Raw genomic sequence first — 10,636 nt, forward strand, 5'->3', positions numbered from 1 at the left:
CAGGTGACAGCTCAGACATGTCTCCTGGGCTGCTGGCTTGGGCCAGACGCAGTCCTGGCTGCCGCAGGCACTTGGGGAGTGAGCCAGCGAATGACAGATCTCTCTGTATCTCTGGGGGGTGGGAGGTACAATGTTAAGGAAATGGCGTTTCGGACCCCATCCCAGAGGAGGCAGGAAGCCGGTGAGGCCCCGCTGAGAGGCCCGCACAGCGCTGGCCGCCACCCAGCGCCACCTTCACTATCCTGCCCCACACGCGGCCTCGGATGGACATCCTGCCGACCCCTGCCCCAGGGACGGCCCAGACAGTGCTCTCTTCATAAAAAAAAATAATTTATTGTCAACAAAGGCGATATATACAACAGGAGAACAGGTGAACAAGGCGAGTGGGGGTGGACAGGGCCCCAGGTGGGCGCTGGGGCCCCAGGCGGGGATGCAGCGGGAAGAGGTAATGGAGGCTTCCTGGCTCAGGAGCCTGAACGAGTGGGGGAGGAGAGGTGTCCCCCGAGGTAGTGGGACTCAGTTCACCCCGCTCTGACACCTCCTCTGTAAGGCACTGTGCCGGGGGAGAATGCGGGGGAGCGGTGGGGATCGGCAAGGGATGGGGTGGGTGTTCTCCACAGGCCAGTGCCCTACCGCACGGCAGCCTTGGCCACCCAGGGGTGGACATTTTCCAGTGCCCCAAAGGTACAGCGCATGCTGCCCCTTCCACCCTGCCCCGGCCCCCGGTTTCCCTCTACAACAGGCGGCCAAGCCGGACAGCTCCGAGTTGTAAGCCAAAGGGGGACACCGTCTCTGCCCTCCCACCCTCCCCAGGAAAAGCAAGAATTTACACCCCACTCCCCGCCTCTGGCTGCCCCCGCACAGCAGCGCTGGATTCCGACAGAACCGCGGGCCAGTCCGCGGGGTCACCTGCTCCCACACCCTTGGAGCCCTGGGGGTGCTTGGACCAGTCTTGCAGGAGGCTGACGGCCGGAGGTTCCTCCATCCGCACGCGGATAACCTGGAGATCCAGTGTCCCGCGGAGCCCCGGAGGGGGAGCTGGGCAGGGGTGGGGGCAGAGAGCAGAGTCAGGGTCCTCCAGACCCCTTGGCCCAAGGGTGTTCCCCGAAACTTAAAGCATATCCCCCTTCTAGGCCTGGGATGGGGGGAAGCTTGGGGACGGGGAGCCGAGAGCCACCAGGACCAGAACGCCTGTCCCCAGCCTTCCTCCCTCGGGCATTCGGGCACACGGCCACAGAGTACCTTCTAACTTTGTCCAGCTCTGCCCTTCAGCTGACTCTATTCCAACTCAGATCACAGAGCATCCTGGCCGAATGGACAAAAGCCGTCTCAGAGCCGGCCTTGCCCACCGAGGGGCCAACGCGCTGAGCCGAGAAGGGAGTGCTGCAGAGCGCCCTGGGGTGGCGTCTAGCTCTGCCTCACAACTCCCATCTGCTTCTTGACCTGACAGGTGGTACCCGCACCCCACGGCTCAGCCGTCCACCTGAGGGAGGAGAAACCACTCACAGTGGGCAAACCTGGGCTCACAGGGGACGGCACAAAGTGTCCCCTGGGACAGGGCATGTGCAGGTCACCACACTGGGCACTGCAGCCGCTGCCCGTCTGCGCTGAGTCCGGTGTGGCTTTCCCTATTCTGTCCTCAGACACAATTGTTTACAATGTGGCAGAGAAGACGAGGGCCAATTTTGCTGCTGAAAGTGACTTAAGGAGTGTCCCCCAGTTCTGTGATCTGGTAAATTCCATTTCGTGTTCACGTAAGCTCACTGAGGGGGGACTGAACCCACTTCAACAACCGCTTATTGAGCAACCATGCCATGCCAACGCTGCTCCAGTAACGAACGCCACTCACCAGGCCGACTTCTTGGAATTTACCTTCTACGGGTGACAGCCAATAAACAAACAAACAAAAGGTGCGACTGTGTTTCTACAGAGGGATGCAACATTCAGACACCAGGGAAAGGAGACAGGGCGGCCTGGAGCTGACAGGGGAGCAGAGTTGTAGAGGAACAGCGAGCACGCTGGAGAGCTGGCAACGCAGATGCCTGGGGGCGGGGAGACACCCTGCCGTAGGAACGCGAGGCTGCTGACTGCAGAGCGGGTGTGACGGAAGTCAGGAGCCTGCGGGACACTGGTCCCCCTAGGAGGGCTCAGGAGGGCTCCGAGCAGGGGTCGACCCTGACTCGTGTTTGTAGCCAAGGCCACTCCGACTACGGTAGCAACAGAGCAGAGCAAGCAAAGCTCAGAGGCTCGGCATCAGGCCAGGGTGGCGGCAGGAGGGTGAACCTTGAACCCGTGCGGGGGTGGAGCGCCACAGAGGATGACCCCAAAGTTCTGGGCAGTGCAAACTGACGGACGGAGGATGGTGCAGAGCGGTAGCAGTGGGCTACGAGGGGCCTGGGTCTGCTCTGGAACTGTTTGAGAGATGTCACGGGGCAGGCTGAAAGAGGGGCTGGACCCCTCGGGGGAGGGCCAGGCTGTGGACACACAGGAGGGGCATTTACAGAGGGGGCCTGGGGGTGAGCTCCCAGGAATGGGACAGTTCCCCACCCTCGGTGGGGGGGGAGGCTGCCTCATCTCTTCATTCGCTGAACACAAAGCAGGGCAATTCTGTGCTGACACAGTTCTGGCCCCTGGGGCTATCGCGCCGCAGGACACACCCCACCCCCAGGTGCTTCGTGCTAGCAAGGGAAGGGGACAGGTGAGCCTTCCCGCTCTGGGGCAGGAGGACAGCTGAGTGAAGGAGGAGACCAGGCCATAGCGATGGAGAACAAACTGGATTTAACTGTGTGGAAGTCAACTGCAACCTTGCCTCAGAGCCTCAGTGGCCCTGACCTGGACACACTGAGTGTCCTGGGGACAGGGCTGCCCAACTCACGCCACTGCCATGTGCTTCCCCCCGGGGCTGGCAGCCCCCAGGGCGTCTCCTGCAGTTTCTGGCCCACTCCCAATCTCCAGGATCCTGCTACTGAGAACGCGCTGCAGCCCCCTCCCACCATTTCGTCCACTTGGAACCCCAAATGAGCCCAAAACCTCATCTACCCACCACACCGGAGAGCTGGGGTTTGGGAACAGGACACCCTCAGACTCGGCACGACGGCCCCCTTTCGAGAACGAAACTAAGGACCCCATACACAGCGGGACAGGCCAGCCAATTAGGGCCACGATGTGCCAAGGGGGGCAGGGGTGATGCTCAGATCCAGGCAAATTGCGGAGTCCGGGGTTGCGGGGCTGGAATGTGACACAAGCTGAAACCCAGGCAGTCAAAACTGATCTACGGGAGTGGCTGCCCTGAGTCACAAACGGGGAGATGTTTTGGCGAATTAGCAAACAGGAGCAAGCGAGCACGTGTGCGCACACAGAGCTCTTTGAACTAAGGGCGTAAGCAACACTGAGCCCTGGGGAGCGCTTTCTGGGGGACCCATCCACTCCTGAGACCGTCAGCAGTGTCCGCGTGGAGAGGAAGCAGGCTCGGCCTCGGGCCCGCAGCCGCCGCTGAAGTCGGCTCGCTGGGTCCCCACCAAAGATGTCCACATCCAAATCCCCGGAGCCTGAGGGTGCTTTACCCCTTGGCAAGGGGACATCAGGGCTGCAGACGGAATCGAGGCTGCTAATCAGCTGAATAAAATAAAATACAGGCTTTGGCTCTGTGGTCTGAGTGAGCCCATTGCAACCACAAGGGCCCCTCAATGGAGAAGAGGGGGCGGACCGGTCACAGCCAACATTAGCTGTCCTGAGACAGTGGACTGGCCACTGCTGGCTGTGAAGGTGTTGAGAGGCCTCTGGAAGCCAGGCTGTGCGAGAAGACAGATTTTCCCTTAGAGATTCCAGAAAGGAACAAAGCCCTGCCCACACCTCAGTTTTTAGCTGAGTGACAACCATTTTGGGCCTCTGACCTTCAGAACCGCAAAATAACACATGTGCGCTGTCTTGAGCCCCTGGGCCTGTAATCACTTGTTTCAGCAGCAAACAGAACTAATGCAAGAACCAGGAGCAAGGACCCGCGAGCTGTGTCTCCACCTGGAAGAGGAGATGCGCGTTTGCCTTTAGAAAAACTACTTTCGTGAGAGGCAGACAGACACAGAGCGCGCCCCCAGCCGTTGGTTTCCTCTCCAAATACCTGCCAGGGCTGGGGCTGCCCAGGCTGAAGCTGGGAGCCCGGTCCAGGTCTCCCTCACCACTGCCTCGCAGGGTGTGTATTAGCAGGAAGCAAAGACGGATTCAGCAACAGTCAGGACTCAAACCCAGACACTGACGTGCGATGCCAGTGGCCCAAGTGGGGACTTGCAGGGTCTTTTTTTTTTTTTTTTTTTTTTTTGACAGGCAGAGTTAAACAGAGAGAGACAGAAAGGTCTTCCTTTTCTGTTGGTTCACCACCCAAATGGCCGCTATGGCCGGCGCAGCGCACCGATCCGAAGGCAGGAGCCAGGTGCTTCCTCCTGGCCTCCCATGCGGGTGCAGGGCCCAAGCACTTGGGCCATCCTCCACTGCCTTCCCAGGGCCACAGCAGAGAGCTGGACTGGAAGAGGGGCAACCGGGACAGAATCTGGCACCCCAACCAGGACTAGAACCCAGGGTGCCAGCGCCGCAGGTGGAGGATTAGCCAAGTGAGCCGCGGCGCCAGCCGTCTTGCAGGGGATTAACTGCTAGGTCAAACACCTACTCTGACATCTGCCCTCTTACAAGGTATTTTTTAAGGATCACATATAAACAGGAATGAGTGTTTAGCCTAGCCGTTAAAGACGCCCATGCCCCAGGGGCTGGCGCTGTGGCCTAGCGGGGAACACAGCTACCTACAATGTCAGCCTCTGGTTCGTATCCTGGCTGCTCCACTTCCAATCCAGGTCCCTGCTAATGGCCTAGGAAAAGCAGTGGAAGATGGTCTAAGTGTTTGCATCCCTGCTACAAACATGGGAGACCCGAATGAAGCTCCTAGCTTCAGTCTGGCCCGGCACTGGCTACTGCAGCCGTCTGGGGAGTGAACCAGCGGATGGAAGACCTTTGTCTCTCTTCGTCTCTGTAACTCTGCCTTTCAAATAAATAAATCCCATGCCCCGTATCGGAGTGCCTGAGTTCAATGCCTGGCTCCAGTTCAAGTACCAGGGCTCTTGCCGCCCATGTGGAAGACCTGGGTTGTGTTCCGGGTGGCTGAGCTTTGACCCAGCCCAGCCACAGCCATTGCAGGCATTTGTGGAGTGAACAAAGGACGGGAACTCTCTTCGTCCCTCTGCTTCTCAAGTAAAAATTAAGGGAAAACACCCACGAGGCCACAGCACAAACCTACGCAAGCACTTAGTGCCGCTGTTTGGCGCTCACTGGGGTTGGCGGCCCCAGGGAGGCGTCTGCTCCCTGCTCCTGACACCTGTCTGCTGGAACTCTGGGCAGCCCTGTCCGGCCCTGCCCTGATGGCTGAAGAGGGCACCTCAGTCTCCGGCTGGGATCAGTTTCCCGCACAAGGTGGTGTCAGGCGTCCGGGCGGGGCTGGCACAGCCCTCCAACCTCATGGCTGCTCCCAAGAAATGCTGAGAAGCTCAGCCGTCTGCCACGACCCACACCAGACAAATGCCTCTGCCCTCGGCCCTGTCTCCCAGGGGCCCCAGCAGCACAGCAGAGGGGCCGGGCCCGCCTGTGTTCGCTCAGGAGTGCTCACCTGGAGAGGGGCTCTCCGGCTGGGGCAGGCCGCGGTCTGCCGTCCGCCCGTCTTTACGTGAGTCCTTGCTGTCTGCAGCCCTGAGCTGGGTGTGCGAGAAGAGCTGGAGGACAAAGCCAGGGGGGAAGCTGCCATCGGTGAAGTGGCGGACCTCGGCTGGCGCTGCGAACGTCTCGGTGGGCGAGTCGGGCGACGGGGGGTCTGCAGGGAAGGAGAGGATGACACAGCCCAGTGAGGGGGGGCTGGAGCCCCTCGGTCAGAGCCCAGGCCTCGGGGAGCCACAGATGCCGTTTGCCGGGGCCCCACCCCCTCGTCACCAACCTCAGTGTTCTCCCAGGCCTTCCCTCACCTGGGCCGGGGTCCGGGCTTTTGGTCACAGCTCTGCCTCTCTTCTTCCTGACCGGCTCTTCCCCGGGCTCCTTCCATCTCACACTCCGGGGCTTCCTGCCTCCTGGCTCGGCAGCGGGGACGGCTGCAGAAGGAAAGACCTTAGGCGTCTTCAGGAGGCCAGGCGTGAACCCCACAGCCCCAGGCTTCCCCCTGCCCCCACCGCCTCTGGCTGCCCGGCTGACTGACCAGGAAGCTCGAGGGGGCGGAGTCCCCTGGGCCGGATCCTTCTAGGGAGAGCCGGGTTGTCCTCAGAGTCCAGGAGGACGACGATCTCTGCCGGCACCTCGGCGGGGTCCGGGTAGGAGTCCGGGTCTGGCTCGGCTTCCCGGCCTGAGTCTGAAGGGGGCACAGCCCAGTGAGCTCCAAGCACTGGGATCGCTCCTCCCTCCACCCGGCCCTGGGCCCGAGTACCTGGGCTGGGAGGGCGCGGCTGCTCGGTGCTGACGTCCTGCAGGAGGGCCACGCCCTCGCTCCAGGCCTCCAAGATGTTGCTCTTCTCGGAAGGGCTCAGGTCCAGCGTGTGAGGATGCTGCTCCAGGATGTGCGCGCGAGCCGTGTCCGCCGAGGGGGCCCGGATCTCCGCGCCGCACACCATGCACAGGGCTCGCCCGCTGCCTCCTGGGCTGTTTCCCACCAGGAACTCCTGTTCCCAAGACACCTGCTGCCTGAGCTCCTCGCAGCCCGCCTCGGGCAGGCTGGGCCTCGGCGGTGGAGTCTTCTGCTGGGCGACTGCGTGGGGACAGGAGAGGGAGTATCCGTGAGGGTGCCCTGGCCGCCTGCGCCTGGACTGTGACCCTCGAATCTGGTGTTCTGGAGACGGAGCATTCCCATCCAAAGCGTCTCCGCCTCTGTCCGGATCCCGGGAGCCCACGGAACACAGCTCTCGTGCTGGCGCCTGCTTCCCTCACCACCTTACCTCCTCCCAATTGAGTCTTAGACCTTAGAACCGCGTGTTTGCGCACAGGCGGTGTCCCTGCAGGTCCTCAGCCTGTGCAGCTCTGTCCAGATCGCCCTGTGAAGCCCCCGCGCTTCCTATCCCCGACACTCAGCTGACCGCTGGGCCACCGGGTAAGACCGGAAATGTTCACAAGTTACCGTCCCACAGGAGCTGGCACGGGGGGGAGGTGAGAGACGTACCTGTAGCTCCTGCCCCTGCTCAAAGGGCCTCCCACCCCCTCGGAAGCATTCGTTCCAACAGTCCCGCTCCTTAGTCTGTACCTGTGCTGCTGTCTGTGCGCGAACCGCACGCCCTGACCGGGCAGGAGCCCTGTTCTGCCCAGGTAAGGCACCCCCGGCCCGGTGAGCTGGACGGCTCAGTGCTTAAGCGCCTGTGGTTCCTCATGGCCACTCCTCTCTGCCACCACCCTGAGAAGAGCAGACGAACACCAAGGGGGAGGTCCTCACACCTGGGGCTGCCGGAGGAGGCGGCATCTGAGATGGACACTACCCTCGGCTTGCAGACAACCCAGGCCCGCGCTGGGCTGCTCCTCTCCCACGTGACCGCGGACAGGCATCCGACCTGCCAAGTCACAACAGGCTCTCTACGCCACGTCAACAAGGCTAAAGCCGGAGGGCAGTTCCTCAGCTCCGCCCGGCCCGCTGCTTCCTCAGAGCAGACTTTGTCATCACTGCTGCCCCTCACTTCCCCGGCGCTTCCTCCATCACCTGTGCTGGGCCCTCATCTCCTCAACACCTGCACAGCTCCCCCGCTCGCTCCGGGTCACTGCCCAGGAACAATCTTCCCACCTGAAGCCGCTTCTCCCCGCACTGAGCCCCACATGCCCCTGCTGCTGTCACTTCAGCCACAGCAGATCACTGCGCTCTGCGTGTTCCCCGGGTCTCTGCACACTGCGCCGTAGCTCCATGAGAGCGTGCATGCTGGCCGCTTGAGGGCCTGCCACCATCTCCAGCCTGTCATCGCCGAAGAACTCCAGGGTTCAGTCCTCGGCCCCCTTCTCCGCCAGCCTCCTCCTCCTCCAAGTCTCATCGCACTGCCTGCCTGCCGAGGACAGCCACGGTGTTACCTCCAGCCGGACTCTGCCTGAACCCAAGACTCCTGTGTCTCCGGCCTCGCGGTGGGGCGCTGTAACCACACCCAAACCTCTACTCCCCTCTCCCACAAGCCTGCCCCTGCCTCTAACCCCTCAGCAAACAGCCAGCACTCATCCTCTCACCCCAAGTCCTTCCCAAAACGTGTGCCGCAAGATCTTTGCTCTTGCTATTCTTTTTAAAAATTCTAAAACTGATTGATCGGACAGGCAGACAGACCGCCCATCTGCTGGCACAAGTCCCAAACGCCTGCACCAGCTGCGGCTGGGTTAGACGGAAGCCAGGAACCATTTCTCAGGGGGGTGGCAGAGCCATCGCCTGCTGCCCCCCAGGGCACACTCCAGCAGGAAGCTGGAACTGGAGAGGGAGAAGAGCTGCGACTCAAATACTGGCGCTGATGGGGGGCATGGACTGCTTAGCAGTGTCTTTCTTTTTTTTTTTTTTTTGTTGCAGAGACACAGAAAGAGAAATCTCCCATCTGCTGGTTCACTCCCCAAACGGCCACAACAGCCAGGGATGGCCTGGAACTCCATCTGAGTCTCCCGTATGTACTCGGGCCATCTTCTGCTGCTTTCCAAGGCCACTAGCAGGGAGCTGGACAGGAAGTGGAGCCACCGGGACTCGAACCAGCGCCCACATGGGATGTGCTGCTCCAGACAACCTCCCTTGCCCTCCCTCTTCTCTGCCTACCTCCAAGGCTGACCCCCAAAGCCTTCAGGTCACCACTCAAAGATTTGCACCAGCACAGCCTTGCTGCTGCTGGACACGGAAGACAACACCCACCTTTTCCTCCTTATGCTGGGTTACGTCTGAGCCACACACTGCCGTGTGCCACACAACACACGCATTCCCCCGGCTCCCGCCATCGGCGTACACGTGTGCTCCACACAGCAAAGTCCGCTGCCCTGCTGGCCACATCACCACCCCAGCTTAACACCGCGCCTGGCGTGCGCACAATCAACACCTCTCTGGCCTCCTCCCTAACAGTGGGCGCAAGGCCCCTGCGCCCTGGTGGAGGGGTTAACTGAGAGGACCCCTGACCCCGCTGAGCAGCACGCCCACCCCCCTGATCCCGAAAAGGATGCGCGAGGCGCGGAGAGCTCGTCTCCCCCTTCACCTCCGCCCCGAGCCCCAGAGGAGGGAGGGGTGCACACCCAGTTCCAGGGCAATGCCTTTGTTTTCCTGCAGGCTGCAAGCTCCTGTCCGGCGTCCGGGCAGGAGGGCGAGTGTTCCCGGCTGTTGCCGAATCCTCTCCCACGGCTGGTCCCCCACGAGGGAGGCGGCCGAGAGCCCCACTCGCCAGGGCTGTTTTTCTACTCCGGGGCGCTGCGGGAGGCTCCATTCATCGCCCGGCTCCGGGCTCTGACACCTGTGGCTTCCGCCGGTGGAAGGGATGGAGGTGGGGGCGGAAAAGCTTTCTACTTGGAGGGGCCTCAAAATCCGCCTCTGGGGGGGTCGGCAGCGGCGCCGGCCTCCACCCCCCTCCCCCGGTGCGCTCCGGACACCCAGCTGCCGCGCCTAGCTTGGGGCCTAGAGGCCTCGGCCGCCCCTCGGCCTGCAACACAGCCTGGCCCGGTGTCGGCGGCCGCGGCCACCCAGCGCCCCTGGGGCTCTGGCCGAGGGGGGGCTCCCGCTCCGGGGGAGGGGGCGCTCGGGCACCGGAAGATCCGGAGCGTTTGGGGCGTGGATCGAAGTCTCCAGACCCTGGGCCGGGCAGGGGGGGTGGGGGGAGGCCTGGGATTCCAAACCCGGTGGGGGAGGAGCAAGAGCACGCCCTGGCCCCGGGCTGGAGGGGTGGGGGCGGGGACGGGGGCGTCTGGGCTGCAGGCTGCGGGGGCCGGGGTGCCCGGGCCCCCGACCCCGGCCTCGAGGCGCAGCCCCAGCCGGCCCGGGACACGGAAGCGGGGTTCCCGCCCACCCTCACCTCTGAGCATCGGCTCGGGCCGCGGGATCACGGCCACCACCACGGCCTCATCGTCGTCCTCCCCTTCTTCGCATTTGAGCTTCACCTCGAAGCAGTCGAGCGCGGCGCCCTCGGCCTTCAGGGCCATGGTGCGGGCCCGGGCGACAGCGCTGACCGGATGCCGGAGGACGGGCGCGCAGGCCTCGGCGCGCGGCCGCCGACCACCTCGCGCCCGCGCCGGGCCCGCGGCCCGCCCGGCGCAGCCCCCTCCCCGCCGTGCGTCGCGCCGCGCGCCCGCCGGGCCTGAGGGAGACCTCGGAGCGACGGCACCCCGGGCGGGGAGGGCTCAATCCGGGGCCCCAGACCCCACCGCCGCCTTTTATAGCGGCTCCGGCCTGCGCCCGCCCTCCGGGCCCGCCCCTCGCCCTGCGCGGCCAATGGCAGGCGGCCCCGCCCTGGCTCCGCCCAGGGCACGCGGCCCGTTAGGAGCCGGGAGACCCGCAGGATGGCGTGAAGGCGCGCGACCTGGCGCTGAGGCGGGGTGCGCGGGTGCGGAGGGAAGCCCCCGAGCGGGCTCTGGGCTCGGGGCTCCCAGAGCTCTCTGTGGAGACGCCCGCCCGGCTGGTTTGCGGGCAGGGTGCGCTCTC

General features: G+C 63.4%; 1 protein-coding gene across 4 annotated transcripts; it reads right to left on the reverse strand.

Moving 5' to 3' along the window:
• Positions 1-311: 311 nt before the first annotated feature.
• On the reverse strand, positions 312-10,280 carry SPINDOC (spindlin interactor and repressor of chromatin binding). Of its 4 annotated transcripts, XM_070069227.1 has the most exons (7): positions 10,011-10,280; positions 6,449-6,766; positions 6,224-6,373; positions 5,997-6,119; positions 5,648-5,848; positions 3,894-4,017; positions 905-1,038 (listed from the first exon to the last, which is right to left on the reverse strand). In XM_070069227.1, exons 1-6 carry the CDS (start codon positions 10,135-10,137, stop codon positions 3,896-3,898), a joined length of 1,041 nt encoding a protein of 346 aa, XP_069925328.1. In that variant the 5' UTR covers positions 10,138-10,280; the 3' UTR covers positions 905-1,038; positions 3,894-3,895. The 4 variants fall into 4 exon arrangements, with proteins under 4 accessions (XP_051689051.1, XP_051689053.1, XP_069925328.1 ...); XM_051833091.2 differs by lacking the exon at positions 3,894-4,017 and having other exon boundaries at positions 312-1,038; positions 10,011-10,278; XM_051833093.2 differs by lacking the exon at positions 3,894-4,017 and having other exon boundaries at positions 786-1,000; positions 10,011-10,279.
• Positions 10,281-10,636: the final 356 nt, after the last annotated feature.

Source organism: Oryctolagus cuniculus, chromosome 1 (assembly GCF_964237555.1).
Source record: "Oryctolagus cuniculus chromosome 1, mOryCun1.1, whole genome shotgun sequence".
Taxonomy (NCBI): Eukaryota; Metazoa; Chordata; class Mammalia; order Lagomorpha; family Leporidae; genus Oryctolagus; species Oryctolagus cuniculus.

Coding starts and splice junctions, on each gene's coding strand:
- SPINDOC (XM_051833091.2), bottom strand. CDS start 10,137: ATGGCCCTGAAGGCCGAGGGCGCCGCGCTCGACTGCTTCGAGGTGAAG. Junction 6,767..10,010: donor GCCCGAGCCGATGCTCAGAG/GTGAGGGTGGGC, acceptor GTCCCCACGCAG/TCGCCCAGCAGAAGACTCCA. Junction 6,120..6,223: donor CCGCCCCCTCGAGCTTCCTG/GTCAGTCAGCCG, acceptor TTCCTTCTGCAG/CCGTCCCCGCTGCCGAGCCA.